At 38.2% G+C, this 26,166-nt stretch overlaps 1 protein-coding gene across 5 annotated transcripts in view; it reads right to left on the bottom strand.

Annotated features, from left to right (window-relative positions):
• The window catches only part of LOC122564809 (myomegalin-like), a 137,756-nt gene that overhangs the window by 50,580 nt on the left and 61,010 nt on the right, over positions 1–26,166 (bottom strand). For 4 of the 5 annotated variants that reach the window (XM_043720086.1, XM_043720085.1, XM_043720082.1 and 1 more), the window contains 16 exons: positions 23,894–24,085; positions 23,120–23,246; positions 21,475–21,620; positions 21,236–21,352; positions 18,502–18,642; positions 18,300–18,409; positions 16,868–17,007; positions 12,810–12,962; positions 11,978–12,093; positions 11,676–11,822; positions 11,082–11,174; positions 10,099–10,478; positions 9,000–9,465; positions 6,823–7,048; positions 2,750–2,866; positions 1,513–2,206 (listed from right to left, as the gene is read on the bottom strand). In XM_043720086.1, coding sequence (XP_043576021.1) covers positions 1,513–2,206; positions 2,750–2,866; positions 6,823–7,048; positions 9,000–9,465; positions 10,099–10,478; positions 11,082–11,174; positions 11,676–11,822; positions 11,978–12,093; positions 12,810–12,962; positions 16,868–17,007; positions 18,300–18,409; positions 18,502–18,642; positions 21,236–21,352; positions 21,475–21,620; positions 23,120–23,246; positions 23,894–24,085 — 3,365 coding nt within the window. The remainder of the gene's footprint in view (positions 1–1,512; positions 2,207–2,749; positions 2,867–6,822; positions 7,049–8,999; positions 9,466–10,098; positions 10,479–11,081; positions 11,175–11,675; positions 11,823–11,977; positions 12,094–12,809; positions 12,963–16,867; positions 17,008–18,299; positions 18,410–18,501; positions 18,643–21,235; positions 21,353–21,474; positions 21,621–23,119; positions 23,247–23,893; positions 24,086–26,166) is intronic. The other variant, XM_043720084.1, reaches the window with a different exon arrangement.

Genomic DNA, 26,166 nt, shown 5'->3' with positions numbered 1-26,166 from the left:
ATGTCCCCGTTTTGCCCTCCTGATTTCCCTCTTAAGTATACTCCTACTTTCTTTATACTCTAAGGATTCACTCGATCTATCCTGTCTGTACCTGACAAATGCTTCCTTCTTTGTCTCAACCAAACCCTCAATTTCTTTAGTCATCCAGCATTTCCCATACCTACCAGCCTTCCCTTTCACCCTGAAAGGAATATACTTTCTCTGGATTCTTGTTATCTCATTTCTGAAGGGTTCCCATTTTCCAGGAGTCCCTTTACCTGTGAACATCTGCCCCCAATCAGCTTTCGAAAGTTCTTGCCTAATACCGTCAAAATTGGCCTTTCTCCAACTTAGAACTACAACTTTTAGATCTGGTCTATCCTTTTCCATCACCATTCCGACCAGAACCTGCCTCAGACCGGTCAGTTTCTGACATTAATGGAAGTCAGACAGATAACCAATGTGCTGCCATGAAGTTGTTGAGCTGTTGAAACTTTTAAAAACAAAAAGAGGCCATGTGCCGTCATTTCAGAAGAATTTCTATACTTTAAACTCTCATTGGCTGGATTTTCTAAGCCTGGGGAAACTCATGAAAAGGAGGCAAGGAGGATATGATGCACAAGGAAACTAGATTTTACAGCACTGATTATTGTCTAAAAAGGAGCAGGGATGTTTCCTCCAGGCTTAACAAGCTAACCCTGCAACCTACCAACTCTATCCCATCCTATCCTTGACGCTAACTTCCGACCTCAGTCCTCATTAAATACAGACAGATAATAAACCTGCAAAAAAAAAAGAAGTCCTGAAGTTAATATATTCTGGAAACTACACCGTTTTCCTGACTATAATTTCTAAGCCACTGGTTGAAGTTTGTACCTTGGAAAATACTAGGCCCTATATTTTAAGCCCATATTAATTCCTCAATGTTCTTTTAACTTTGCACATGTAGTTGAGAAATACATTGTGTAACAAAATCTACACAGTGTTATTTAGTTTTTGTTGATTTACTGTACTTGTCTGCATTAGGAAATAAAGTATAATAATAAAAAGGCACAGATGAAAACCTTGTTGGCAACATTTCCCCAAGTAAATCTGTTTTACCAATATTTACATGTATGAACATGCGATATATATTTGTTTTTAGAACTGGATAACATTGGCAACATCTTACTTATTGCTTATTCTTTGCTATTTAGAAAAGAAGCATCATGCTCTTTCAAAAGAAATTCGTTTTATAACTAAGTGATTGTGAGACTATTTCAGAGGACATTAAGAATCAACCACATACTGTGGAAATGCAGTCATATAAAAGGCCAGAAGAGGGAAGGGTGGCAGGTTATAAAACAATCTGGCAGCTTTCGTAGTCATTTGATTCTACTTCCTGTCCAGACATTAGCCCAATTAATGAATTAGCCCACATAGCCTGCCATAGTGAAAGTAAATTACCTGCTGCATGTTCTTAAATTTCATACGATAACTCTAAAGTAATCAATATGTAGCTACTACTGTTTGCAATGTATTAAAATGATTTACTTCTGAGCTGATGGTGCTGTCAACTTAGCTTGAAGATGATGCAGCTGATCCTGAAGCTCCTCATTTTTCAACTTCTCTTTCTGCAACTGATCTTCCAATTGTTCCATTTGTTCTTTTAACTTTTGCACCTGCTGTCCATCCTGACAACAGTTTGATACCAACCAGTCACTTTTCTCACTTTGGCTTCCAAAGTCTATACTTGGTGATCTTGATGCACGATTTGAAATCTTCTGGGTGGTTTGGACAGATAGGTCTGAAGACTGTACGGAATGTCTTCTCTGACTATGGTTACTGTCATCATCCTTTTGAATGGAATCCAAAGAATGTCTTTCATATGAACCTCGTGTTGTAGCCTGGTGGCTATGGTCTGAGACAGTCAATTGATCACTGGATAGGGAATTTTTGCGCATACAAGTCTGCAAATGGCGAATAACTTTCTGATACTTCTCAATTTGTTCTTTTAGCTCACCAATTTGAAGTTTGAGTTCATTCACATCATCTGTCTGTCCATAGTCATCAAATACATCAAGGTTTTTCAAGCTAATTTTAGGTGAAATTAAACTTGGTGAACTTGGGTATGAAGTTGATGAGTTTGTGTCAAGATTTTCCATAGAAAAGAAACGACGATTTAATTTAAGTATGGAGGGAACGGTTGCGTCACCATAGTGATGACCTGGTAAATGACTTACTGTGTCTGTGGGATGAAAATACAAATATTAAAAAGGACAGCTTTTATTAATTCCAGCTGTTTAGTCTTATTCATGAATTTTGAACGATATGAATTAAGACAACTGCTATCGTTCTCCATGCAAAAAGCCATCACAAATCCCAGTAATTTGAAATAAGGAAGACAAGACAACAAAAAGCACAGCTGAAGGCAACAGAATAAACATGCAGAAATTTAAGACAGAAGATTGCTGTGCCAATTCATTACTATCCGATCAAAACATTTGTTGCAGGACAACGCATCTAAGATGTGGCAGAAAATTTATTGCTTTAGTTCACCCAGAAATAGCTTGGAGTCAGTTCAAGTACTGACAACTTAGTTCAACACGTAGTCAGTTACATGCCATTATTTCTCAAATTTGGGACTTAAACTACTGAGCTGAAAATAATCAATAAGCACATTTTAGCTTGAAATGAGAAAATGAAGTTAATGTGTTTTACAGAAAATAAACAGTCCTATCCCTCATGCTTCCTGAGCATTAGTTAGGATTTCTATGCTCATGCCGTCTACCTGGACTACTGCTGTCATCCCTGTCCGCATCATTTTCACTTTTTCCACAGGTTTCATAACCAAGGTCCTGAACATCCACTTGGACCTCTTTATCATCTTGTTTCAAAGATGATTCAACTACAGAAAAAATAAGGACAAAAGCGAAGTTTGTAACACACAAAGCTGAAGCAAAACTGCGAGAATCAGTTGCAAGCTCAAAACTCCAGAAGCAAGCCTTAAAAACAAAAGAAAACTTGAAGCAACAAATAAACAGACAATAATCTTTCACGCTAACACATTTCAAGTCCTACCATCCAAGTGTTTTCACTGCTCAGTGAAATAAGGAAGTTGGTTTTGAGGAAATAAGAAGGATTTATTTTCATTCTAAAGTTGATATCTTTGTCTATGATATTCCTGTGTGGAAAGGGGAAGTAACAGCAATCCGACCTGTTGTGAATTACTTTTTCATCTTATCGAGATTACCGTGTATATAGTAGAAATCGCATTTCCAAAATTATACACCCAGCAATGAGCAGCCAAAATATGTAACAAATAACAAAATGAACATGTCACACAAATTCATCGATAATCGTTCAGGCATTCTTAACAGCAGGTCCCACTTAAATTCAAACTAGTCTGTCATTCAAGAGTATGACAACCTTTTTTATACCTCTGCTGAGAATCATGAAAAGTTTGGACAGTATTTAATGTAGGTGACAGAGATCTTGACAACAAACTGGAGAGTTGGCAAGAGGCCCACATTGACTCCATTGGCAATGTGCCTCTCCACCATAACTGGCCAGCATTGGGCCTTTCCTTGGAGCAAGAAACCTCAAAAGCAGAAATGCCAGCTCCAAGGACTGCCAGCCAGTTAGATTCAGAGGCTAGCCATTGCATGGCATGACAATGGCAGTTAGAGCCGTGGAAAGGCTCATGCTTCAATTAAGTTAGGTCAGGGGCAGGGGTTATGTCTCTTCCTGGAGCCAAGTCACTTATTCAAATACTTTGAACAAAGGACCCCACAAACCACCCAATTGTTTGCTTTTTGGATTTTCTGTATGGTGAGAGCCATGCTCATTGCTGGTTAAGTACCATGGCAACAGGGCGAGATCCTTAAAATGAAAAATAACTGCTCACTTTTTGGCTAGAAGCTGTGGATACAGCTTTGGAATAAAAAGAGGGCAGACACACTACTGGGTGTGCATTATAGATCCACAAAGACAGTGAGCAATAGAGGAGCAGGTATGTAGACAATTCACTGAGTATATAAGACAATAACAGGGAATTATATTAGGGGATTTCAACAACCCCTCATCAATGTGGATTGTCATAGTGTAAAGGGTTTAGAGGGGGCAGATTTCTTGAAATGTATTCAGGAGAAGCTTTTATAGTCAACACATTGAAGGTCCAACAAGGAATGGTGTAGTGCTGGACTCAGTTCTGAGGAACAAAGTGGTGTTCAAGGTAGCAGTGGGAAAGCATTCTAGTGATAGCCACCACAACACTTTATACTTTAATGTTGTAATGGAAAAGGAAAAAGACAGCTTGCAAAAAAAAAAGAGTTTTGGTATCTAGGAGGGCAGATTTTATTAAAATAAGGAAAGATCAGGCCAAAGTTGACTGGGAACACTTACTTCTGTTTAAATCTACAGCAGAACAGTACAAGAGGACAAGCCCAACATGTTCACTTTAGAATGAAATGTAGGAGATACAAACCCAGGGAACTCTGGATGCCTTGGAGTATTGAGCACTGGATAAGGAGGAAAAGAGATGCTTTTAACAGGCACAAAAAGGATCAAATCAAGAGCTAAAAAAAAAGTTAGGAAAGTAAACACTGGTGGCTAAGATTAGGGAGAACCTCAAGATATTGTGTATCAAGGAGAAGAGGATAACCAAAGAAACTGTAGGGCCATTAGGGATCAAGGGGGCAATCTATGCACTGACCTGGAAGACATTGGGAAGGTGTCAGGGGAGTATAAGTACTTCACATTGTCATCATTTTGGAGAAGGAAGATGAAGGTACAGAATTCAGGAAGAGGGAGTGAAAGGTTTGTGAACAGTTCTACGTTGAGAGTGAGGAGATACCGGGAGGTTTTCGGCTGGCTTAAAAGTGGACAAATCCCCAGGTCTGGATCAGTTGTATCTCGGGTGGGAGGGATGGCGTTGGTTGGGGTTGGGAGCACGCAAGGTCTCGCGCGGTGTGCTTTTGCCTAGTCTCCTGAATGGGGAGCAGACTTCACAGAAAACTCCGAGCCCCAGAGGAAATCAATTAACTGAATAATCAATTATCTGAACGAAATAATGCCCGCCCATTTCGTTTGGATAATCAAGGTTCTTTTGTATATGGATTTCAGCAAAGATTTTGATAAGGTCCCACATGTGAGACTGATAAAGAAGGTAAAGGGATTCAGGGTAACTTGATAAATTGAATCCAAAACTGACTTAGTGGTAGGAGACAGAGGTGGTGACAGAAGGTGGTTTGGGTGACTCGAGGCCAGTGTCAATGGTGTTTCACAGGAATCAATGTTGGCTTCCTATACAAAACAATATAGAAGAAAACGTAGAGTGTGATGAGTAAACTGATTGGATAGTTGACAGTGAGGAAGAAGGTCTTAGGTCACAGATGAATAAATAGATGGATTGGTCAGATGGAATTTAACCTTGATGAGTGTGAGAGGTGCACTTTGGAAGAACTAACAAGAAAAGGGAGTACTCAATGAATGGCAAGACTCTAGGAAGTTCAGAAGACAAAGGACCTTGGGATGCTTGTACACATCCCTAAAGCTGGCAGGACAGGCTAATAGGGTAGTTAAAAGAAAATGCCTCATATGCCTTATCAGTCATGGCATAGATTATACGAAGTGAGGTTATGTTGGACCTGTACAGGACTTGGGTTACACCACAGCTGTATTTCTGATCACCATACTGTAAGAAAGATGTGCCTACACTAGAGAGGATGCCAGACAGATTCATGTGGATTGTTGCCTGGGATGGAGCAGTTTAGATATGAAGATAAGTTTGAGTTGTTTTCTTTAGAGCAGAGAAGGGTGACTATGGTGTATGATTAGGATGGGCATGGACAGGGTGGATAGAAATCAGCTGTTCCCCTTAGTCGCAGAGTCAATAACAAGGGGGCTAATTTTAAAAGTGAAAGGCAGGTGGTTTAAAAGGGATTCGAGGAAGGCTTTTTTCACCCAGAAGGTAGTGGGAATCGGGAACACACTGCCTGGGAGGGTAGTTAAGGTGCGAAAAGTCACAACCTTTTAAAAAGTATTTGAATGAGTACTTGATATGTTAGAACATTCAAGACTACATGCCAAGTGAAGGTAAATGGGACCATTGTAGACTTAGAGTAGTTTAGAGTGCAGACTTGATGGGCTGATGCCCTCTTCTGTACTGTATGTTTCAATGATTCTAAGGTCTTGCAAGAGTTCTTCAAAAGTTCTTCAAATCCTAAGCATCCAATGAATCCAGTTGATTTTCCAAACATACTCCCCCAACTCCCCCCACCAACTTACTTCATTCCTTCTCATCACCAGCAATGTGGACCAGAAAATTTCTTTTAATAAATTTAGGAAGTATAAAAAGTTAAAACTTCATCTCACATTTTAAGTATTTCCCATATTAAAAACAAATAGGGCTCACCATATAAATCAAGTTGTCTATAGAGATTTCAGCAATGAAACTGTTACCTGGATGTATCTGTGCTCTGCTATTGTTTGTGGCACTGAGGTCTCACGCGTCAGAGCTGGAGTTGTGTAGCCTCTTAGAAGCCATTATTTCATTTTTTCCCCTCCATTTAGTAACCTTGACATAATGACATTCAAGGCTGCTTTGTGGGAATCAGTCTGTTTAATATCCAGAAGACTCACCACAATTAAGGGAGGTCAAAATCCAGTTTTAAAATAACTAGAACAGTAATCATGATGAAAATATTGCACTTTGATGCATTTTTTGAACTATTTTCTGATTCAATGAAGAGACCTATTGTACAACTGAGTGGGAGAGTTCACTCTGCAAAATTTACATCATTTTGAAATGCTGAATAATGGTTTTGATCAACTGTTCTTTACAAGTAATGTTTGGCTACTTACCATGCGAAGGAATACAATGAAGCTTTGAGTTGTCTTCCTGGCTGCCAAGTGTTGCCTCAGCTGCATACAACTTACTCTGCAACTGTTTATCATCTTTCAATACTGCCCTCAACTGATCATTGTCTTGATGGTCAGAGGGAATATCTTGGTTGGAGGATGCACTGCTCATGTTGCTGACTGACCTTGGTCGTCTTAGTGGGATAGGAAGACGAGACCTAATAGTTGCCTGAATCAAATAAAGGTATTAGGGCTTTTATTAATAGTAAAGCCTTCAAAAGTATTTCAGAATTGATTGTACATTTCATATTTGGTTACATGTTGGTGGACTAAAAAAAAACCTCTTCAATATATGGAGTTATTTCTTCATCTGGTCTAGTTTTTACAAATTATATTGAATGAGACAGCTATGCATAATGATCAAGCTTAAATGTTTTATGGAGCAAGTGGTACAGTCTGTTGTTTTTGGCCTTCACCGAGGTTAGGAACAGATGTGGATGGGTCCTGGCAATACTGATGTTGGCAGGCTCTTAAGCTAATTAAAAGACTCATTAAGGAGTAGTTAAGGACTGACTGGGAGTTTAACATTCCAATCTTCTGAAGCAATGAGAGTTTGGGGCAGGGGGTTGGATAGCAGAACCCACACAGGGCTGTCAGTTCTCCAGGCAGGCCTGAAGTTCTTCCTTCCCGAGATGGGAATGCAGCCAAAAAGTCACACTGTGGAGAGATCCCCTTCTCCCCAACAGCGGCTGCCTTCTGCCATACAAAAATATATAGAGAAAGTATACTTCTGATTCATCTTCCAGCTTAGAGGGCCCAAACACTTAATTGGAACCTGTCCCATTCCCTGGTCCAAAACCCAAGTAATAGTAAAATATTTACTTCAAAATACTTCTGCATCAAGATTGGCAAAGGTCAGGAATAAGGTTCCTTCCTTTCTCTTTTTGTTATGGAACAGAAGTCAAACTTCTCATTATCCCGGTGAACTAAACGGAGATTGCAATGGTGATACTAGTTCCAGCTCTGGTTACTGCACTTTAGGAATGTGCAGGTGTGGAGATTTACCAGAAAAGGTGCAGAGGTAAGGAAATTTTGCCTACATGATTAAGTCAGAGAAGCTGTGCTTGTTCTCCTTGAAACAAAGGATATCGAGGGGAGATTTATCAGAAGCATACAAGTTTGCATAACATAGACAAGGGGAAGGCTGTTATATTGGCTGATGGTAAAAAGACTAGGGACACAGATATAAGGTTTCAGGCAAGTGATGCAGGTGGAATGTGAGGAAGTGCTTTATTTTACACAGCAGCTGCTAATGACCTTGAACTTCCTCTCTAGAAAAGGTTGGAGGAAGGCAAGATGACCAACGATTTGAAAAAGGAAATTGGTTTGGGACTTGCAGTAAAATTTATACTAAAATAGGGATCAAGTGGAAAAGTAACTGACTGAATTGCTCCACAGAAAGACTGGAATGACTAGATGGCCTGAATGGCTTCTGTACCATAAACAACTATTAACTTTAATTAACTGCTACCCCGATGGACAGCTCCAGAACCCAGAAAGACAATTCCTTTCTCCCCCACACCTAAAGGAACAGTTCAGGCTCACGTTTCGGAAGTGAAGCACACCATAATTTGAAGGAAGTGGCAGCAAGTAAATGAGCAACTGCAAAGATTGCAGTGACCAGCTACTCATTAACATTTGTCACATACTGGCTATCTCTTAGCTACATTCCACTTAAGTTTTAAACTCAGACATCACATTAAAAGGCATCAGATGCAGAACAGAATTATACATTGTAGCCAGTAATAATGTCTAAATATCATCAAGTAACTTGACTCAAATGAATCATGTCACAGACTTTTGGGTGAATATAACTAGTCAAAGATAAAAATCCAAACTAAAGCCTTCAATTTTGACAGTTGACAAAATGGAACAAATTGTATCAAGGTCATTTTAATATTTGAAAAGACTGACAAGACAAAAAGAAGTCTTCGTTTGGAGAATGTTTGACAACGGAGGCAATAAATATCAGCGATAGTAGAAAATTTATTGTAAATATGCTTTCAGATTGAGGTGTGCAGTGGTTTTCACATAGTGCCATGCCTCAAAAGGTAAGCCTGGAAACCTTTCAACCAAGTGCCTCGAAAACACAAAATTAACAGGAAACCTGGAGAACTTACTGTTGCAGATAAACCAGACTGGTCAGACATCTGCTCCTTGTTCTTGGCCTTGTTGTTCCTAAGCTCCAAAGATTTTGACCGTGGCAGCTTTGATCCTTGGAGACCTTTCCGCTCTTTATTTTTTGTATCTTTCAGTCTTCTATCCATGCTTGCTATCTTTTGATTTGCAATTTCCAGTTCATCTTTCAGATTTTCAATTTCTTTTGCCATGTTTACAAACAAATCAGGGTTAAAACTATTTTCCCCATCTCCAGAGCAGTTAAGTTCTATTTGCTGCTTAAGAAGGTCATTTATCTTTTTGTTATTCTTCAGTTTAATCTTTAACTTCCAAACTCTCTTTCTTAGGTTACCTTCACTCTCATTATTGACTTCTTCCTCGGTGTCTTCATTCTCACTTATTAATGGATCTTCTCCATGTTGATCTCGTAATTCAGTTATCTCGGTTCTCAATTTCATAATTTCATTCCTGGAAAAGATGGTTTGTATAGATGATCCACTCAAAATAAAAATGTCATAAGTGACGTCCATCAAGATACATTTATGATAAAATTATGCTTACAGTATTAAAGCATTTGATGCAGGTTCTGTTTAGAAAAGTTTCCAAATAAACTGTTTTAAAATTATTTCAGATATTCCATTTACAACATAGAAGGAACAAACAATTATTCCAAGTGTACATATCTATTCCATTCACTGTGTTGCTTTAAAAAAAAGTCTATGATATTTAAAATCAAATCTCTAACACTTTCTTTCACTCTCCATGCTTTCATTCATAAATATGTCGCATTTCTTTGACCTTTTTAATACCATAATAATTCTTGTCTGCTAGTGAAGCTTTTAAGTTTAATTTGCAATGGCAGAGGAAATAAGATATCAAATGCAACCAGATAAATTGAAATTTATTAAAAAGGTTCAGCCAAGCAATGGAGGGGACAAGGTGAGATACAGAGGAGAACAAACAATCAGCCAGAATTGGATGAGCCACAACTGAATTACCAGCTTTGGAGTCCATTAATTGACATGACAACTAGTCTTCAGATCATCACCATTTCACTAATAGGGATAAATGTTCATATCTGCAGATATGCATGGCACCTACCTGAAATCAGATACTGATGATACACCATTATCCTCCATCAATAATCTCATTGCATTAATTTCTTCTTCCATTTGGTGCTGCTTTGCTTCCACTTCATGCAATTGACAGTCTGTTATCTCCAGCTGCTTTTCCATTTCTTCCAACTGTTGATGTTTCTCTTTCAATTCACAATTAATCTGTTTTAGGTCCTTCATTAACTTTGCATACTCTAAAGAATGATCAGCAGCAGTGTTTTTAGGTGCCTCTAAAGCATCCAGTTCCTTATTTGCCTCAGCAGCTGTTCCTAGGGCCTGGGTAGCAGGTTGCTGCACTGGTTCAGTCTCTGACGCTGGTTTAACTTCAGGTACAGTCTGGACACATTTGTCATCTTTAGACAAGGCCTAATGTTTTATCAAATTAAACAAAAACAGAAAAATTGAGAAAATCACAAAGACCCAAATTAAATACTAACACTATTAGAATGTCTTTATGTGAAATCTAAGGCTTAACTAATATTTATAATTAACTATACCCTAGGAATAATTTTGCAACTTTTAGCGACAATACCCTTTTGGGCGAGGGGGGAGGGAGAAGAAAACAGACAAATGAAAAAGGTATTGTAAGGCAAGTTTGAAAGAGATTCCTGCATTGTTTTGATGTACAGTTTCTTGGCTTTTTCATAAAACAAACACACACTGCATGCCACACATCATCCATCTGAGGGAAAGGAGGTAATTCAGTAACAAGACACACTTGTTCGTGCAAAACTATTTCCATAAATGTAAGCTTAAAACATCATTAATTTCAGGCTTAACAATGAAAGAGCCCAAAATGAGACAGAATATTGAAGGCTCAGACAGTAATTATAACAGAACAATATCGAAATGGTAAGTTTCAATAAGTTTTTAAAGTCTGTTTTGCATCTACGTACAGGCAAGTGCCTGCAGACCATATAAAAAGCAAAAGCAGTAAAGACAGAAATCCTCATATGAAAAATAACCTACCAAATAATGGTTATTAATTTGGTTGAGGCTGTGTAGCTGCTCCTGAAGGACTCTATTCATTTTCATGGATTCTTCTAGCCTTTGATGAAGTAGCTATATGAGACATGAGCGGGATGAGACAAAAGAATGAAGTTTGAAGAAAAAAAACTGGACATATGAAAACTATAGCATATATAAAACTGAAGTTTAAATGAAACCATGTATTGAATGCAAAATGGATTATAGAAGACCTGAAACAAAAAGTAACAAAGAATTTTCAAGTCTCAAAGTCAAGTCAAACATTCTGTAAAACTTCTAATATTTCAATAATTTTAAATTGATTAAATCTTTAAAAACTTGCATAATAAAATAGAATTAAACTATAAAATTTATAGGAAGCACAGAATGAAAGAAAAAACTGAATAGCCAAATTCATGAGCAACAGAAGTTGTATTTAAAGATCATTCTTTTGTGCACATTTTTTTTTACATCCAACTAGGCTGCACTCTTAACCTGTGTTTTGTTTAACGTCAGAGGCTGTGTACAATACTGAAAAGAGAAATAAGTTACAGAACATTATGTTGTTTTATCACTGTTTCAGAGCAACTTCTTCACCTTTGATTGAGCAGTCGTCATTGGCACATCATCTTCTTTATCTTGACTATTCGAGCCCAGAAGGGAGCACTGCGACATAACAATTCTATCCTGCAGCTCCTGATTGTTGGCTTGCAATGCTTTTAGAGATTTCTGAAGTTCAATAACCTGACAAATGTAAAGGGCAGAAGAAACTTTAAAAAACAAAAATGCGCTGCATACCAGTAATGCATGACAATGAAACATAAAATATTCTCTAATTAAAAATACAAGAGCTGAACAGTGAGAAATGGATTAAATATGATTTCAATAAAGCACTTTACCTTTTGTCTGAGCTCTGGCAGAGAAAGTTTTACTATTTCCTGGTCCAAATCATCAAACTGCCCTAGGCAGATGCTGAGATATGAGGTTTGGTCTCCATAGCTTGTAAAAGTGTCACCTAGGAGACATTGGAAGATCCGTAAGGGAGTTTGCAAAGTATTATGTTATAATATATCAGTTCACGAATTGCAACACATAGTCTTCAGTAAAACAAACATAATGATGGAAGTTACACGATGGCTAGGAAAGGATTTGAAAGAAAAACGTTTTATATTTTCAGTAAATGATTAAAGGATGCATTTCGCTGGACATTACCACCAACACTATTCACCTGTCTTTTCTCTGCTAAAAATTATGTTTTTTTTCAGTGTTTGAAAGGTATCATGCTTTTTCTGCAAAAAGTATTACACACACTGGCACATTATACATCAAGCAAAAATATTTCTTTGCATTTAGGTTGTACCATGTCACTAGAAATTTAACACTTCCACAAGACAGAGATAGTTATCCAGATGATTCATAAGATAAGACTGTTATTTCCTCCTCCCAATAGATGGTATTTACTCATCCCCCACATACACTGCAGATAAATCATAAACACTGCAAATGCAAATTTGAGAGAATGATCATTGTTAATTGTAATTATTAATTGTAATAGTTTCAAGCCATAATTTAACTTTGATCCCATGCTGTATGTATGTCTCTTTGATTCGATAAACATACTAGCAAATTTACTCCAGAATAAACAATTTCTAAACAGATACTATCCCAGACTACAAGTAATCTATTGATCATGCACACTGTATATATTTTGACTGAAAATTCAAAGTCTACCGGCATCACTGGCTGCACCCACTCCGCCAGCTCTAGCCTGCATCTGTCCAAGTCGGGACTGCAGAGATATATTCCAGCGCTGAGTCTCTTCCAATTGGTGCCGTAGAGCCTCAATCTCTCTAAAGTCAACTGTATCTAGTTTGGATGCAGCATCTGTGGCAATAAAGTTGAATAACACATCAAAATATAAGCAACATGACAACTTCTAATTACCATTTATAAAAAGTGACAATGCAGAAAAATGTATTGTTCACAAAGGTATAGTGCTCTTGGCAGACCATATCCTCAGTACTGAGCTCCAGTTTTGGACATTAAGGCACAGGGAATACATGCAAGTGGAAGAGGAAATGCAGATGGCCCATCATGCTGATCACAAGTCAGAGTCATAGAGATGAACAGCATGGAAACAGACCCTTCGGTCCAACCCGTCCATGCCGACCAAATATCCAATCTAGTCCCACCTGCCAGCACCCGGCCCATATCCCTCCAACCCTTCCCATTCATAAACCCATTCAAATGCCTCTTAAATGTTGCAATTGTACCAGCCTCCACCACATCCTCTGGCAGCTCATTCCATACACGTACCACCCTCTGCGTGAAAACGTTGCCCCTTAGGTCTCTTTTATATCTTTCCCCTCTCACCCTAAACCTATGCCCTCTAGTTCTTGACTCCCCAACCCCAGGGAAAAGACTTTGCCTATTTATCCTTTCCATGCTTTTCATAATTTTGTAAACCTCTATAAGGTCACCCCTCAGCCTCCGACGCTCCAGGGAAAACAGCCCAGTCTGTTCTGTTGAGGTTTGTATTATATGGAAAGGGTGGAAAAACTTAAGCTTCTATACCTTGAGGAGACAGAATCAATATTACCTCAAAAGTAAATTGAGAGAGTGGGAGAAAGAGACATGGGTTAAAATTGGTGAGGGTTAAATTTCAGATAAGTAGTAGGATATTGTTTTTTAACCACTGAGTGGTAAAGTACATAGGATGGAAATAGTGGGACAGGCAGCAATTTGTAATTATTTAAAGGAACAATTAGATACTGCATTGAAACAAGATGACAGAACTGCAGGGCCTTCCTGCATGTCAGAACCAAAATTAATCAAGCAGCCCTTATCATTCAAGTGTCTTGTGATCTATACAACATTTGAGCTATTTATTCTCCTCCTATGAGTCAAGAAGAAAAACATTTAACATAACTGGAATTATGCAACTTTTTAAAAAATTGGTACCTCACTAATCCAAAGCCTTTTTAGGAAACAGTTTGAGATTTTCACTGTGCACTGTGAAGTGAAAGAGCATCCCGATTTCACTCCTAAATTGATTAGCTCAAACTTTAAAGTACGTCATCTTGTTTAGTATTTCCTGGACCAATTCCACAGAGCAAAATTTTAAACTCCCTGTTTAAAGTACTTTAAAATTCAAACAAATATAAATTTTGTACATCCTAACCCTCATTTAACCCTTTAAGGTCTGGTATAATTCTGGGTATTATTATACCTCACTCCAGGCCAATATGTATGACCTGAGGCTGTGTGTCTAAAACATAAGCAGCACTCCTGATGGAAGTCTGAATAAAGCTCTGCCCAGGTGAAATATTTACTCAGCATTTTGTGATAAAGGCCAACATCTTACTATCCAATAAATTCATGCAACGCACATCACTTTTATGACACCCAAGTCCCTTTGCTCTTTATCTGACTCAAACAAAAATTCTGATTCATCTTTCTTGGCTCTATTGTTACATTGAGTACCCATCCATACTGTTCCAATCTGCTTAAGTGATTTTGCAAACTATTACACAACCAACAATACCTCCTCACCCAAATAATATACATATTTTTCAAACCAGTTTCATTAAATGAGAAAAAGAATATCCCTTCAAACATGAGTTTTCTCTAAATGAATCAAAATCTATTATTAGTTTAACCATTAATACATACATACTCAGTTCCTCTTTCAGAACAGCACTTTGTTGCTGAAAGCAGAAGTACTGACCATAGGAAGGTTTTATAACAAAATCAATGGCGCATTGCCGTCTTTATCAAGCACAATGTTTAGACACTTGCAGCATTTTTCTAAAGCATTGTTTCAGAGATTAATGTGATCACACAATTTCATTCAATCACCTTCATGCTGAGTTCCCATGTTCCAGCATTTTCACGTGACCAATTAATTACTTTTGTTCCTGAACTTTTGATAAATTGATGATTCACCAATAAGTTTAAAATCATTAACATGAAAGATTGGGCGAGGTATACACCAGAAACTGAGAAGATTGGAGGAAAAATAGCTTTAAAGCAGTAAAAATCTTGGCTTGACAAGGTATAAAACATTTATAACAATTATTGAATGACTATACCACAATGCTGGCTCAAACCAATAAATTTTAAAGGATTAGGACAGCAAGCAGTAAGAATTACAGTTTTTAAAACTGCATTCTAATTTTTGATAAACTGCAAGGCTATATTTGGACTTCCTGTCAGGTTTTCCAAATTTTCATGTAATAACTTGTATCAGCTGGATACCAAAAGGTAGACTGCACAGTTTGTAATGATACAATAAAAACTAGATATCCCAAGGGCTGCCACACAACCATTTTAGAAATATAATTTAAACAGTATCAATATAGCATTCACTACATTAAAGGCAGTACTGGGCACTATGATTGATGATGTCAGTTCAGCAATTTTAAAGTCTGGATGTATTGAATGTAAGAAATAATATGCTGAACGTAAAGTATATGAAGTATATTTTACTTGGCAATATATTAAAAAATTTCCCCCAAAATATTAATTGATCAAAGCAGATTTTTTTTAAAAAGTGCCTATTAAAGTGACACAACCCACGTGATACCTTAAAATATTAATATGTTGTACAAGTTTCTACAAGCCAGTAGAATAGGACTGTTTTGGAGAATATTTAGGTACTACCCACTCAACAATTACAATAATGTCATGTCATTAGTTAATTTTACACAAACTGAATAAAATTACATTTAGCCAATTATTTAGTAGATGGAAAAGAATGTTTTGATTTAATTATTCTTCTACTAATTTCTTCACAAACCTAGTTGACATGTAAAGCTGTACTACCAAGCAAGCATAACTTACTGCAGAAATAAAATGTAAACCAACTTCCTGAATAATGCAAAATAAGAAAATATATTAAATTGTCACTTTGTACAATGAACAATACAATTTATTTAAACACAGCCTTTAACTTGTCACAAGAATCCAGAGCGCATACTTAGCACACAGAAACAAATTAGGCTATTCAGCATCTTGAGACTGTTCCTCAATTCAATTAGATCAGAACTGATCTATATCTTAGCACCATTTACCCACCTTGGTACCATAACCCTTAATATTCTTGCCTAACAAAACTTGTTTAAAAACTGAATGAAATTTTTTGCTAATCTTCAGGGACAAGTCTCCACTAATTAATATCCAATGGTAAAAGATATCACCTAGTAGAGCATTAAATCATTCAGACCAGACACCTCTGGCTAATTTTACTGAACACAGATTTTCTGTGTGCAAATTAACGAACAAATTTCCCACAGCAGTATCTGTACTCCAAAAGGTTGCTCATTCAGGTAAAGTGCTTTGAAACAGCCAGGGGTCTTGAAAGGCAAATCTTTCTTGCTCCTTTTATTCTCAGTAGCAGCTGTGAACCATTAAACAACCTGAGTGCCCGTGGGCTAGGTAAGAAAGGGGAAATAAATATCAGTATAGATTCCTGTCTGTGAACGCTATTCTATGACTCTTGCTGGAATGTTCACATTGGTGAAGTATGCATATTAACAAGATGTTGACACTACTGTGGTGCTATCCAATACAAGACAGGTTACAATTGTCTGAGTTTACTTGGGCAGTCATGATTTTTTTCTTTACAAATGTAACAGGAAATCTTTCACAAACCAAATGGTATCTGGTTCATTAATTCAAATACCAATATATTATTCAAAGCTGCCACCTTTTAACAAACTTTTTTTTAAAATGGGACTACTTTGTAGCCCTTCTGCATAATGCACTGTAGTGTTATAATTGCATCCCACCTTCTTTCCTTTTTGTTTCCTCGATTTGTTGTTCCAGGTTCTTCTGTAGATTTCGATTGATTTGAATGCTTTCCTCAAGCTGTTGCCTTAGCAACTGAATGGATGTCAGCTCCCTCTGCAAGGTTTGAATGCGGCGGTGGCTGCACAGAGTTGTGGTAAAGAAGCACATGAAAAGAAAAAAGAAAAAGTACTCAAGGAACTGTATACTGGCCTTCATAGCAAGAGGATTAGAGTATAGGGTAGGGATGACTTGCTGCCAATTGCACAGTGTTTTGGTGAGAGAACACCTGTAGTATGGTGTACAGTTCTGGTCTCTTTATCTGAGGAAGGATGCTTTGTTTAAGAAGGGGATGCAACCAAGGTTTACTAGACTAATTCTTGTGATGGCAGGACTGATATATGAAGAGAGACTGGGTAGTTTTTTTTTTTTAAAGTTCATTCATGGGATGTAGGTGTTGCTGAATGCATTTATAGCATTTATTACCTGGCCCTAGTTGCCCTTGAAAAGATGGTGCTGAGCTGCCTTCTTCAACCACTGCAGTCTATGTGCTTCTCCCTCAGGAAAGGAGTGTCACAATTTTGCCCCACGACAGTGAAGGAACAGTGATGTATGTCCAACGTGTGATAGTGAGTGGCTTAGAGGGGAACTTGCAGGTGGTGGTGTTCCCATGTGGTGTCGCCTTCGTCTTTGTTGGAGTTTAGAAGAATTAAGGGAGATCTTGTAGAAACCTATAATTTTTTTTTAAAATCAGGACTAGACCAGTTAAACACAAGGAAGGATGTTCCTAATGGATGGGGTAGTCCAGAACCAGGGATCATAGTTGAAGGAAATGGGGTAGGCCAATTAGGAGAAATTTACTCACTGGGGAGTCTGTAAAATTCTTTGCAACAGAATATGGTTGTGGTCCAAATATTGAATATTTTCAAGATATAATTCTTAGGGCTCAAAAGGTATGAGAAAAAGCAAGAACAGGATACTGAGCTGCATTATCAGCAATGATCATAATGAAAGACAGCAGGCTTGATGGGCTGAATGGCCTACTCCCATTCCTATTTTCTACATTTCTATGTAACAGAACTCCTCACAAAGCCAACTAAGAAAAAAACATATTAAATGAGTCCCATTAATAGTGCTACGTACAATCAAAAAAGAGAGGCATTTATTTGAAACTAAAATAATGACTTTCTTAACTACGAAGTGGAACTCTGGAACAGAAATATGGAATTTTCAACATTCTTCTTGTTTTGGTCTTAAATAAGAATTTCCACATGCTTAATAAAGAGAAAATCAGTCATAATTTTCTAACTGTCCTAACATTCAAGGCTATGGACCTCATGCGGGAAAGTAGGACTAGTTTACGTAGTTGTACATTTTCAATGGTAGAGTCTTGATATACCCAAGGGCTCTTTGTATTATAGGATTCAACAATACCTGTCTGTTTCTTTGACTGCTTTGATAAGTCTCGAGTAGAGCTGCTGTTCAGTTCTTAGTGCACAACGCAAGTGTTCCTCTGACATCCAATCTTCTAAAGTCGGCGTAGACTGTAAAAAAACAAATGATCAACCATCTCAGTATACAAGTAAAACATGTCTATAAAAGCCAAAATCAAACAGTTGTGTAAATTGTTTCAAACCTGCTGGCTGTCTTCTCCAATAATAGTTCTTTCTCTTGGAGGATGCCCAGGTCTCTGGATACCATCCTTCAGTATAGCTACCTCACTTGTAAAATCCTCTGCACCCTTTACCACAGAAGTAGAAAGTCTAGACTGGAGATCCTGTGGTAAAAGAACTTAAATTGAATTTTATAAAAGGCATTGAAAATGAAAGAAATCTTGCTTCAGAGGAGAGGTGGTGGCATTGTGGTATCATAGTGGGACTAGTAATGGAGTGGCCCAGCTAATGCTGTGGGATATACATTCAAATCCCATCACAGCAGTTGGGAGAATTTGAAGTCTCAGTTTCATACTATACATTAGTCTCAGGAATAATGACCAAGCCAATTATCTTTGATGTTCATAAAAACTCATCCGTTTCATTAACGGGAAGGGCATCTACCATTCTCATCCAGTCAGGCCTAAATACGACTCCACGGACACAACACTGTGGTTGACTCTTAACTGCCACCTAAAATGGTGTAGCAAGCTCTCAGTTGAAAGGCAATTATGGATGAACAACATTTGCTAGCTAGCTATATATAATAAAAGAATAAAGGAAAAATAAACATGGGATCTTCCATGACATTCCAAAGTAACGTGAATCCAACTGAATTATTTTTAAGTGTTGTCACAATATGACAATGTTGAAAATTGCAGCCAATATAGTCCCAATAATTATCATGAAACCAACAGATTATGTCCTAATGACATTCCAGAATAGTACTGTGGACCAGCATTCCACAACTAACCACACTCCTAGCCAAAGCAGTGCCAATATAACTTATAATGTATACTGACAATGTGGAAAATTAGCCAGCTATGTCCTGCCCTGAAAAAGGTCCCCCACAGCCTCACCAACCTCCTTGCGGTCATCAACAGTGGTGGAAATGGTCATTGATAGTGCTATTACGCAACACACTGTAAAAACCTGCTCACCAATACTCAGTTTGGGTTTGCCCGAGGCACTTGGCTCCTGACCCTATAATAGCCAAATTCTAGAGGTGAGGTGAGGTGAGAAAGTGACTGCCATTAACATCAAGGAGCCCTGACAAAACTGAAGTCAATGTATACCTGGAAAACCTGCCATTGCCCAGTCATGCCTAGCATATCAGGAAGAGGATTGAGGTTGCTCCAGGCCAATTCATCTTAGTCCCAGAATATTGTTGCAGGAGTTTCTCATAATAATATCCTGGGCCCGACTACCTCCATTTGCTTTGCCAATAACCTTCCCTTTATCATAAAAGGTCTGAAGTGTGCAATCATTTCCACATTCGGACGATTTACAACTCCCCAGATATATAGAAAAGCAGTCTGTGTCTTTATGCAAAAGATGATAGATAACATTCAAGGTTTAGGTAATAATTGGATAGTAATATTCATGTCAGAGAATGACCATTTAGAACAAGAGGGAACCTAACCATCTTCCCATGATATTCAATGTCATTAGCATCACGGAATCACCCCCTAATAAATTAGGGTTTACCACTGACCAGATAATGAATTGGACCAGCCAAATAAACATTGTGGCTTTGAAAAGCAGATCAAAGGCTACAATTCTGTGGTGATAACTCATCTCTGAACTTCTCAAAGCCTGTCCACCATCTTCAAGAATGTAATTGAAGACTCTCCTCCAAATGTCTTGAAGTGTGCAGTTCCAACAATGCACAAGAAATTCAACATAATACAGGACAAAGGTGCCCACCTGATTAGCACTAAGTCCACCACACCTTGAACACCTACTTCCTCAATTAACAGCAGAGTGTTAGTTTTATTAACATCTTCAAAAATCACAATCTCAACCACCTAAAAGGATGAGGGAAACAGACACACTGGAACACCACCAGCTGCAAGTTCCCCTTCAGGTTTTATACGACCTTGACTGGAATTACATAATCGTTCCTTGACTGTTACAGGAATCCTGGAATTTCTCCACAGTAGCACTGTGTTTATCAAATTTAACTTCGTGGGATGTGGGTGTCACCAGAAAGGCAATTATTGTCAATCTCTGGCTGCCTTGAATCGAAAGGCTTACTGGGGCCAATTCAAAAGTACAATTAAAAGTCAATCATATTGCTCTGGAACTGAAATCAAATGTAGGTCAGATAAGGATGGCAAATTTCCTTCCTTAATGACATTAGTGATTTTTTTTTGTGCAACACTGATGATCAGTTATGATGGCCATGGTTAAAATTCTGAGTTTTGCTTTCAAATCTAGATTTTATGAACTGAATTTAAACTCTACCCAGCTGCCATGGTGGGATTTGTATCCATCAACTCCAGAGCATTAGCCTGATGCTCTGAATTACTAGACCAGTGATGTTAATATTACTTCAGTATCCGGGACAGCTGTGGTTAGGAAAGCCGCTGGCCATTGCCTTTTTAAGGTAACTTGCGGTCAGCAGCTCAGTTGACTGTAGGCTGGTTTGAGATGCAGAATAATTTCAACAGCATGGGTTCAGTTCCTGAAGCAGAAAAGGTCATCGTCCTGCCCTTTTCAACCTTGTCCCTTGCCTTAGGCATGATGACCCCAAGGTTAAACTTGTCAGTTATCTCTAATGAGACAGGAGCCTATGGCCCTCTGGGACCATAGTGACTTTCACATTCACCACCACCTGTTCAATGGCAATTAATGGTGGCTTTGCTAGTGATGCTTACATCCAAAGAACAAATAAAATTTATCGCAAATGTATGGAAGTGATCCACAAAATCTTACTTTAATAATTTCATCCTTGACCAGCATGGTTTTGGACAATGACTCAATATTTGCAGCCTGTGTCTGTGCGTCGTTTTCCAGTTTGTCAAGTAGAGATTGGAGTCGAGCCACTTCCACCTGCAAAGTTAACAGTTTAACAAAAGCTCAACATTATGCACTCACCCAGAAGTAAATTATATGAATTCATTTGAAAGCATTCAATTATGCCTAGATTTATTTTAGCTACAGCAGATATATACTTTTGCTTCATTTTCATTTTGTAAGGTCTTGTTTAGTTCTTCAGTTATTGCAGCAAGTTCTTTTCTGAGGCTGGTTGAGCTCTTCTCATGTCCAGGCATTTTAACAAGGATCTCATCGTCTGTAGGGTCAAGTTGACTTAATTCAGCTAAATTAAAAGAAAGAGAAGACCTTATTCATTATTGAAAATAACCAGATGGGGACATGCTGTGAGCTTTGCACAAGTACATTTGAAATCTTGGTTCTACTATCTTCGATTTTGATCTTCTTCCTAAAATTACAAAACTCAAATTCTTGCCATTGCTGTATCACACAGCATTAACATAACTGTATAGTCAAATCTTGAAAATAAAATTTAATGTCTTCAGTTTTTAAATCAAGAATGCAGAATAAAATAAAATCCATCTAACTATTGAAGTGGATTTGTTATTAACTAACAAAAATACAAATTAGATGCATAAACGCATTAAACATTTTCTATTAAGAGACAGAAGTTGAGCAGGGCAGAAGGAGAAGCTTAGTTTTTGAGGCTCAGATAATCATTGTTGTAAAACCGGAGATGAGTGAAACAAGCAAGGGATTGGACCGATTTGAAGAGAAATTATTAGAATTTCAAAAGCTATCTGCTGAGTTATGACAAACGAGTAGGACTTGGTGAAGGTAGAAGTCAAGGCAATGGTGGACAATAGACATAAATTTAAGGAGTTGCTGATGATGCAGGTTATGGCATTTCAAAAAGCTGGATGAAGTTAATTATGCATATTGTAAACATCGGTGAAAAAAAAGTTAATAATTGATTCTTGTTTTTCCTCCCAAAGCATCAACCATAATTGCTAATGGATCATTGTACCTTGTAAATGTGACAAGAGTCAGAACACAACACATCCTGTCACTGTAGAATCTTCCAGGCATTGCCTTAATTTCCAACATCCTAATGGACGAAGGAACCAAACACAACTTTCATACAGCCCAGCTCAGCGTTATTACACTAAACCAGAAGTTAATGTTATGGACCAGGCCAGACCCCTCAAAACATTTCAAGAAGGTAGCCCAGACCCTAACTAACTCTGCAGGTGTACAGCGGATATTCCAGGAGTGAATCAGCTGGTCAAACCACTTCGTTTTAAACAAAACAGAATTTATTTACAAGCTTACTGAATGAAACACAAAACAGAAAACTGAATAACAAACTCTCCAAAACTCAACAGATCATCCCAACTTAATAATGCTGTTCCAAACACTTGCAACACTCCCCATAAACACCCCTTAGCACAAAAGATAAAATTAAACAAGTTCTTACAGGATAGAGGTCAGAAAGAGATTACCATCCTGGACCTGTTTCTTTCCATACTGTTGCTAAAAACCAAACCAAACCAAACCAGAGGAAAGCTGAGCTGGGAGAACTGGCCCCTTTCATTGTACAAGTGTTTTTTTTTCAAACTTGAAAACATCTGCTCGAGGCTGTTAGCTATTATCAAATTAGCCCTAAAACCCTTCACCTACAGACTTTTTGGAGTCTGAGTCATTTACGACCTCTGAAAAAAAGCCAAAGACTGCATAACTTTGTTAAAGCAGCAGCTTCGTCACACTAATGTACCAAACCAGTGTTTCTTTTCTTTGATCAATCTTTCTCATGTCATTACCTACCTTCCCTCTCATGCAGCTGTTCTTGCAGTATTTGTATCGTTTGCTTCAACTCAAGAACATGCGAGGGGTTTGGTGCTTCATGTTGAAGAAAATACTGGTCTTTCATTTGCCCATGTTCCATTAGTTTCTACCAAAGAAAGTCATAATTTGTGTCAGAAATGTCTCTTTAAATCACAGACAAATATTAAACCATTGTGAATCACATTAAGGGCATATCAAGTTTTCAATGACTGTGAAACGGCAAAAATGGCACCAATATCTTTCATCTTTTTCCCTTTGTCAATTCTCAGCATCAATTTTTAGTAATCATGAGCCTGTTTTCATTAAAACCAGCCTTCTTAAAGCGCATGCAAGTTAGATTTGACTGCCATTGAGAGCTGAAAATCCTAAAATATCGCGCTCCATTCTAGAAAATGGCAGAAATAGTTCTGCCACATTCCTGTTTTTCCTCAAGTTTCTGACACTTCACAGGAAGCAGAATTTCTTCTTTTCCATTACAAAACAGATGCTGTAAGTATAAAAATAATCTTGTCTAAATTTTGGAAGACATTACTAGACAAGCACATTTAAATTACTAACTCGTGAAGTCTGCTTTAGTTGTTTCAATCCTTTTCCAGCTATAATTAGAACAACTAAACCACGTCTTCCACTCAAGAGGCAATTCAGACAGTTATCAGCTCACACTAATACTGGTATTTCTTTGCTAGCAGTGCAGCAAAATATACAATTCAATATTATTTATAGGAACTCAGCTAGATTAGCAGCTATACTCACAGTAATAATCTTATCCTTTTCACCTAGAGCAGCTTTTAGTTGTGCCATTTCTAGTATTTGTTCCTGGTTTAACAGATAGTCATGTTTCAATGGGCCTAAAACATCTTGCTCTTTCTCAACGCCTTGTCGATTCAGTCCCTGAATTTCATGACTAAGTTCAGCTAGACGGCGATTGTAACGTTCCGATGCCTCCTGAAAAGGAATGCAAAAACAAAAAAAAAATAAATCAGTCATCCAATGCTAAGAAAACAGCAAGGCTGATTTTAAGCCAGAAAACATGCAAGAATTTAAACTCAAAAGATTAGGTGTTACCAAGCTAGAGGACTTATTTTAATGGCATTAGTATAGAACATTGATTACCCTATACATTTGTTCAAAGGATATTTTCCTTTTAAAAGGGTGTATCTGAAAGAGATAAATGTAAATATTCTAAACACAGATCAAACATATGCGTTAACTTTTCTGATAAAGGATTCTGTGATAATTTAAAACGAATCTGTAATCTCCTTTCTTGCCCAAGTGACCATCCAATGTCCAAGTCATAACCCTCTTGATCTCCTGAAAAACAACAGCAATCGGGTATTCTTTAAAACTAAATTAATGCTTTCTTCAGATCTTCCAGACCTTCTGCCTCCAGCCTGGATCCAACTTTGGCGAATGCCAACCTGGAAAGATACGACAGATGCTGTCTAAACTAGGTTAGGAAGACTTCTTCATGTTATTCTAGCCCTGGTAGAAGGCAAAATTTAGTGCATATGAAACAGGAAGGAATTTTTCTCCTTACAAAATATGATGGAAATGCTCAAGGAAAAAGACCCAGCATAACCAGATTTTGGCTGTTTTTGGGATTCTGTTGTGGTGAAACAATACTGGAACTCTCCAGGATTTGCAGTTTCCCCCTGGAGTCAATAGGAGTAGCTTCTTACAAATACCAGGCATCCTATATCTGAGTGAATATTTAGATTTTGAAACATGCTTTTAAGAAGCAGTAGGGTATCAGCTTATATATTTGAATAACATTTGAAAATTTGAAATAATTCAGCAATGCTGGGGTTGAAGGAGCATGTGTGAACACTGGGTGCCATTTTGGAGGGGCTTTTCCTCTGCCAATCCCTCCATACCTCGGTAGACTTTTCCCAACTTGCCTCTGCCCTGCCAACTCCTACTCTCATGGATCCTTTCAGTTGCTTTCTTCTTCTCTCCATTCCTCTCCCAAGCTCACTGCAAAGGCTCAAGAGACAAAATGGCAAGTAGAAAAGTCAGGTAGGGAAGTGGGAGAGTCGGCCAGGGGAGCAGCAAGCAGGAGACAGTTTGGGGCTGGGGCATTAGTTGTCAAGCTTAAGTATCAGGTTGGCACTTTGAGGAGTGTGGGGGGGGGGGGGGGGGGGATTAGATTGTCATGTTGGGTTGTGAGGAGTTTAGGGGGAAACTTCAAATATTTCTTCATATAGAATAATACTTATCCTGATTGAAACAGAAAAGATATAGGCACACTGTCTCAAGTGCGGCTTCCCTTATGTTCAGTTCAAAAGAATGAATGCCAAGATCACCGCCAAAGTATAATCACTGAAAAATGTTCAAGATAGATACCACTTTATCCTCCCTGGATGCAAGTATGTGTCAGAAGTTGGTTCATCTGCCTGAAATAGCAGATAAAAGATCATGCTCATTGTGATTTTCTGTGGCCAGTATGTCCCCTTTGTAGGGGTTACTTTGGATGCTGCATGCACTCAAAGGACAACTGATGACAATTGATCTGTCAGTCACCATCTGCGCATTTAGCCTTTGAATTGCTGTAATTTCCTGAATAAACAATGTGTGTTCCAGTAATTGAAAGTCACAATCCAAGACTCAAAGTCACATGCTTTCCAGTGAAAGGCTACATCTAGTGCTGATTGGCACACATCAGCATCAGGAGGGTTCCTCCCAGTTGGGGAACACTTCAGTGGTCCAAGACATTCAGCCTCGGAACTTCGGGTGACCATCCTCCAAGGTGGACTTCGGGACAGGCAGCAGAGGAAAGTGGCCGAGCAGAGGTGATAGCTAAGTTCGGTACCCATAGGGAGGGCCTCAACCAGGACCTTGGGTTCATGTCACATTACAGGTGACCATCATTGCACTATACACACATACATACACACACACACAGGCACTCTTATACACACACACTCCCACACATGCACCCCCTCACAGACGTAAGACACTCTGCACTCACCACACACACTTTCTCACACTCAACCCCAAATCCAGACAGACAGACACACACACACACA

This window comes from Chiloscyllium plagiosum, chromosome 30, assembly GCF_004010195.1.
Source record: "Chiloscyllium plagiosum isolate BGI_BamShark_2017 chromosome 30, ASM401019v2, whole genome shotgun sequence".
Taxonomy (NCBI): Eukaryota; Metazoa; Chordata; class Chondrichthyes; order Orectolobiformes; family Hemiscylliidae; genus Chiloscyllium; species Chiloscyllium plagiosum.
Note: the sequence above shows the minus strand (reverse complement) of the source record. Positions and strands in the feature narration are given on the sequence as shown.